This window comes from Mastomys coucha, unplaced genomic scaffold, assembly GCF_008632895.1.
Source record: "Mastomys coucha isolate ucsf_1 unplaced genomic scaffold, UCSF_Mcou_1 pScaffold21, whole genome shotgun sequence".
In the NCBI taxonomy this organism is placed as follows: domain Eukaryota; kingdom Metazoa; phylum Chordata; class Mammalia; order Rodentia; family Muridae; genus Mastomys; species Mastomys coucha.
The window spans coordinates 186,614,750-186,620,917 of record NW_022196904.1 but is presented as its reverse complement, the minus strand read 5'-3'; the positions used below and the strand labels follow the sequence as shown (position 1 = coordinate 186,620,917).

Sequence of the window (6,168 nt, the reverse complement as noted above, 5' to 3'; positions counted from 1 at the left end):
ATATATATACATATATACACACACACACATACATATATATATACATATACATAATGTGTGTATGTGTGTCTGTGCACGCTATTTCTCAATTGAAACATGAAAACATATTCCTCAGTGGTCTAAGTGTCAAAGCACTTGGGTTGCCATTATTTTGAATGGACTGATTTCTCACAATGCATAAGCACAAACACACACAGTTACTCCATCGACAAAGTTAATTAGCCATCTTTAAAACACGCACTTAAACCTATCAGCTTGTAAAGAAAAGTTTACAGTAAACCAGGAAGCTGGCTGCTTAGGCAGGCTCCAAAGCTGCGTCTACTTGCACCTTTGGTTATGGTGACGTTCTCAGTCATATGTCCTCAGCTCACCCAAGGAAGACGAAGAAGCCCAGCGAGCCTCCATTCATGGGGCTTGTCACCTTGCAGAACGAGCTGGTTCTCTGTGTTCCTAAACTAAACACTGATCCATAAGTGTCTTACCAATTTACTAATGCTCGGGTAGCGTAAGGTCCCACCTTATGTGTCCCAGACACTGGGTATAATTTGTACTTTAAATTTGTCTGTCTGTCTGCCTATCTATCTATCTATCTATCTATCTATCTATCTATCTATCTACCTATCTATCATCTACATACATACATACGTACATACACACATACATACTTATCTGCCTACCTACCTATCTGAAAAGGGTCTGACTAAATCTCAGGCTAGCCTGGAACTCATGATGTAGTTAAAACTGGTCTTGAACTCCAGGATCCATCAGCCTATGCTTCCCCTGGGATGGGATTATGACACCCAGCTATGTGCTTTGTTTTATGAGAAGTTATAGAAAACAAAGAATGACATAATGTTGGTCCCTTCTCTAAAGAAGCCCTACCCACCAACTCTCCCAGTGCAGAGATGGTGACTAGCCAATGTCTGGTTTCTGGCAGCTCTCCGGATTCATGTTTCCCAGAGCACCGCACGAGCTCTTCTAGCAGCAGGAGGGTACCATCTGCAAAAGAGAGGCACCATTTCAGTCAAGGTAAGGCCAGGCTGACCCTTTCTCACCTCCTCAGTCTTTGTCCTTGATAGACACTGGCTGTCTAGGTAGGAGTGGAAACCTAGAAAAGAGCAAATGGAATGGTTAGGGTTGTAGCTCAGTAGAGGAGTGCTGGCCTAGCAAGTATGAGGGGCTGGGTTCATTCCCCAGGACTGCCAAAGATGGCAGCAGCCTTGAAAAGGAAACTAGAGAGAAGAGAGTGACATCAACTGTCTGGTGCAGGTGCATGGTGCCCTCCAGCAGGTAGATAGTGGACCGCTGCCCAGCGGCATACCTCTGCCCAGCTGCATATCTCTGCACAGCGGCATACCTCTGCCCAGCGGCATTGCAGAGCCTTCCTGGGATGATGCCCCATCCCTATTGCTGGTCTCACTGGATGACTTAGCTGTGCATATGGAAAATGGGCGTGGTATCAATGCTGAGCATTTGGACTTTATGCACACTTGTGTGTGAGGTGTTTTTCTCAGTCCCCAAGTCACTAAAAATTCAGATTTTATATACTTTTAAAATCTGGGGGGAGGGGGCAATGAACTTTATTCTCTGCAGGCCATTCCACAGAACATAGCTGACGGTCCATGTAGTCACCAGGATTTCATATATAAAGACATATTTCTCTAAAAGATATGGGTCCTGCTGCCTATCCAGCAAGGCTTCCCGGTTGGCTGCTCTTCTCTTGCTCACTAGACACCTCCTTCCATTCCCTCAGGGCAAGGGCGAACAGACGACCTTCTGGCTGAAAGGCAAAGATGGCCTCACTGTCCCGCTCCCTGAGTTTACCGAGGAAGAAGCTAAAGTTCCAGAGATATTGTGACGTTCTCTCAAGATGTTTGTGGAGCCCCACTAGTGTCCTTTTGGGGGGAACGCATCCAACATTCCTCTGAACAGTTGTAGTTCTGTGTCAATAAATCAATGACCCACCACTAGATGGTGCTGTCTGACTGGCGTCCCATTCTGTCCCAGACTTTGCTCCCAGAGCCCCAGCTAGTGTGCAGTAGGAAGAGGAGGCTATAGGGACCTCATTTCCAGGCATGGTCACACAACTAATGTCAGCAGTCCATCATGCCTTACTCTTCCTTGCTACACTTCTTTCTCTGCACCTTCTAAGTCTCCAGCCTATATGGTTGCTAGCGAATGCAGAGAGCATTTGCATACCATGCTGCTCTCGAGGCCTTGTGCTCTGCTGGAACACCAAGCAATGAAGAGGTGAGACCCAACGAGACCAGTTAGACTTTCTTTGTTGCTAGCATGCACTTTGCAGATATTTTTGAGTACTGTATTGAGAAACAAACTACCTTTTGTTTTCTTGGGGGCTTCATGCATTTTACACAAAATGCTTGGTCTAACTCTTGCTGTTCTTCACAACCAAGGAACGACTTCCCAGTATTAGCCCGACTTCTCTGACCTTCAGACACTTCCTCTCTGACCTTCAGACACTTCTTCTCTTCCCAGTGTTAGCCCATGTTCAGAACCACCCTTTGATTCCTCCCCGAGGTACATGACTGACTTCTCTGACCTTCAGACACTTCCTCTCCTTGGCAAAGTTCTGGTGAGAGGCTCTGCTTCCCCACAAAGTCTTCACCATTAAGGGATGATCATCTTAGATGGCCACCTAGGAGGAGGGAAGGCAGGAAGCATTTACTAGGGAGTTTCTCCCCCCCCCACAGCAAGGAGACAATGGCGAGTCCATCTTCGTGTGCCGTCTACTGTCTTCTCTTGTTGAGCACCATGGCTTCTTGTCCTAAACACCTTGCTCCATCATGAAAGAAAACAAATCATAATCACTCATGCAGTTCTTAGACCAGCCATTTTACATCCATCCATCTGTCGATCTGTCTGTCCATCTGCCTATCCACCCACCCATCCATCTACCAATCCATCTATCCACCCTTTATCATCCTTTCATCCACCCACCCATCTACCCATCCACCCTCCCATCTATCATCCATCCATCCACCCACCCACCCACCTACCCATCTATCCATCCACCCATCCATTTATCATCTACCCATGCTTCCACCCACCCATCTACCCATCCACTCATCCATCATCCACCCATGCTCCCACCCATCTACCCATCCACCCATCCATCATCCACCCATGTTCCTACCCACCCATCTACCCATCCACCCATCCATCATCCACCCATGCTCCCACCCACCCATCTACCCATCCACCCATCCATCTATCATCCACCCATCCACCCAACATCCATCCATCTATCATCCATACATCCACCCACCCACCCACCCATCTACCTATCCACCCTCCCATCTATCACCCACCCATGCTCCCAACCATCCACCCACCCATCTAACCACCCACCCTCCCATCTATCATCCACCCATCCATCCATGCACCCATTCATCTATAATCTATCCATCCACCCATCCACCTACCCACCCATCCATCCATCCATCTGAGAATTTTATGAACTTAAAAACTATGTGTTTTTACTCTGCTAGCTTATACACTGGAAGTGTAAGGGAATCTGAAACTTTCTTTCATCTTTATCATGCAGTTTAGTTGGAAGGAGACATTTTTAAAAAGCAATACCACAACATTAAGGACTAATAGAGCTATAAATAAAAACATGAAGCAACCAAATAATCTAATATTGTTATATTAAAAGGGCATTAGAAAATTCTATTTGATTCCAGAGATGGGGTTGAATAAGCTAATTGTTATTATTATTATTATTATTATTATTATTTGTTATTTGTATCAATAAGATACATTTGCTTATAGCCCTAGCCCATCTGCTTGCCTAAATTATATTCAAATAATAGACTTTGGTAAATCTGGCCTCATTTAATATTATAACATAAACATGTGATATCCAGACCTGTACATGCACACAAAACACAATAAAAATACAAACACAGACACCTGCATGCACACCTCTCTTCCTACACACACACACACACACACACACACACACACACACACACACACACACACTGGATATATATACATATGGAGGAAGAGAGGGAGGAGGGGAGAGAGACAGAAAGGGAAGGTGTTATAGCTAGGAATGGTTTCCTCCAGTCTGTGTCTAGTGTTGTGCCTGTGTACCAGGGACACATGCACCTAAGGCAGGATGTAGCTTTCTTTTCTCTGGATATATGTTTTATATTTAGTACAAGTTAGAATTTATGGTAGACATTACACCAAGGGTGCTTTCTTCTATTCCCCCGCAGATCCCTAAGGCAGAAAGAGGTAACTAAACTCCACGTGGGGCTACCAGTTAAACTAAACTGAACACATCCATTCATTCACGAGAGAGTGGAATTCCACAAGCAGGGCTCACCCAGGTGATTCTAGCCACCCTGCTTCAATATTAGCTGAGCAAGATGGCTACCTCCTTCACGTCTTTGTCTGTAAACTACTCTACTGGAGTGTTTGAAGTACAAACAATTGAAAAGTTCGTGGGATTCTTGGAGTCTATGAAGTCTTAAAACCTTTGAGAGAACACTGGGATTGTCTTCTCTCATAACATACGAACACTGTAAACTGCAGTCACAGGTCACTTATTCCAGACATTTTATTTAGTTCATAGCACCAGGTTGAGGTACAAGATCATAAATCATGATGACGGAATTAAACGTTGTTTTAGTCTGGCAGCAGAGACCTCTAAACTTGGCTCTATGTATGGTTTGTTTTAGTCTGGCAGCAGAGACCTCTAAACTTGGCTCTATGTATGGCTCGTAAGAGTTCCTGACTGGGATCAGCAAAGTATATTTTCTGTAATTCTCAGCTACAATGAACTCCGACTTTACATTAGGAGGGAGTTCCAAACTGATTGGAGCACCAGCTAGATGCCAAGCTTAGACTGCATGGAACCACCATCCCCTAGCCTGTGGCTAAACAAACCGCAGACATCAAGACCTCTCAAGGGCATTAAATACGGAAGGACAAACTGATATGTGATTTCAAATGCCAAGTGCGTAAGTGACAAAGAAATAAAAAGACTTAGTACAAGGTCTCTCCTCTCATACCACAACTAATGCTCTCACAGGATTGGTGTGCTCAGTTGGCCTCTCATTGCCAAATGTGACCTACTGACATTGCCATGCTCTGGGTCACATGGGTGGCCAGTTCTGAGAGTGTGCTGTCATATGATGTCATTGACTGTCTGTGCATTACATTTCTGACGAGTGGCTGGTTCAGTCCCCACAATCACAAGTGAGCGAGAAGGAACAGGCTTGGATGTTTTCAGTGAAGGTGAAACGCATCCCACCATCCCAATGGGAAGATTTCCAAGAGCGCACCTGAGGCTAGTGCTCGCACAGGGCACCACAGGTGTGCGGGAAGCTCGGTTCTCACATCTCAGAGAACCTGGTCTCAGCAGGGTCTTCACACTCTCGTGCAAATATTGTTCACAGAGGCAACGCCACACTTCTGCGAAATGAAGATGACTTTGTTCATATCTATTTCCTATTTATTTGTGACTAAAGAAATATAATCACTTATAAGGATAAGGCGTCTATTCCTCCCTAATGATTATATTTATTTAAGAAACGCAATGATAAAAGCAGACTAGTACTAGTGGTTCCCAAGGACACACCTCTCATCCATTACAGAAGTTGGAGCAAATATATTGTATTTAGCTTGGATTTCCACATTGTGGTTTGAAGACTGGAACCTCCTGCCTGGGGGTTTGATGCTGGTCCTTAGAACTGTACTGTCTCAATGACAGAGTGCTTGCTGGGTAAAGTTGGCTATTCCCATGGAATATGTGGAAAAATATTCCATATTTTTCTGGGGTCTGTATTTGACATTGATTTTTGTGGTGGTGGTCTGTTCCTGCCTTCAAATGTTAAGCTGCATGTGATGGGTGTATGTACGATGCTCTAATTTGAGCAGAGGAGAGATGACTCCTCTCTGGCTTCATGGAGAAGATTATCAGGATCTAACGGCCATGGGAAGGAATAATCGGAAGTACGGCTCTGGGGCAGAGGATCACCAAGTTCACACATACACACGCAAAAATCATGGGGGGAGCACATATTTGGCAAAGGACTGTTTCCAGCCCCCGGCAATGCAGTCTTCTGTCTGTTCTTTTTGGCAGCACAATAAACGAATGGGTCATAGCTCAGGGTGGCCTTGGAGAGAGCTGCTGCA

The 6,168-nt window shown here is 45.0% G+C and overlaps 1 protein-coding gene across 5 annotated transcripts in view; it reads left to right on the top strand.

Annotated features, from left to right (window-relative positions):
• Window positions 1–1,972, top strand: part of LOC116104016 (guanylate cyclase 2G) — a 53,905-nt gene extending 51,933 nt beyond the window's left edge. For all 5 annotated transcript variants that reach the window (XM_031390705.1, XM_031390706.1, XM_031390702.1 and 2 more), the window contains 2 exons: window positions 938–1,029; window positions 1,754–1,972. In XM_031390705.1, the coding sequence (XP_031246565.1) occupies window positions 938–1,029; window positions 1,754–1,858 (197 nt within the window). In that variant the 3' untranslated portion in view covers window positions 1,859–1,972. The remainder of the gene's footprint in view (window positions 1–937; window positions 1,030–1,753) is intronic.
• Window positions 1,973–6,168: the final 4,196 nt, after the last annotated feature.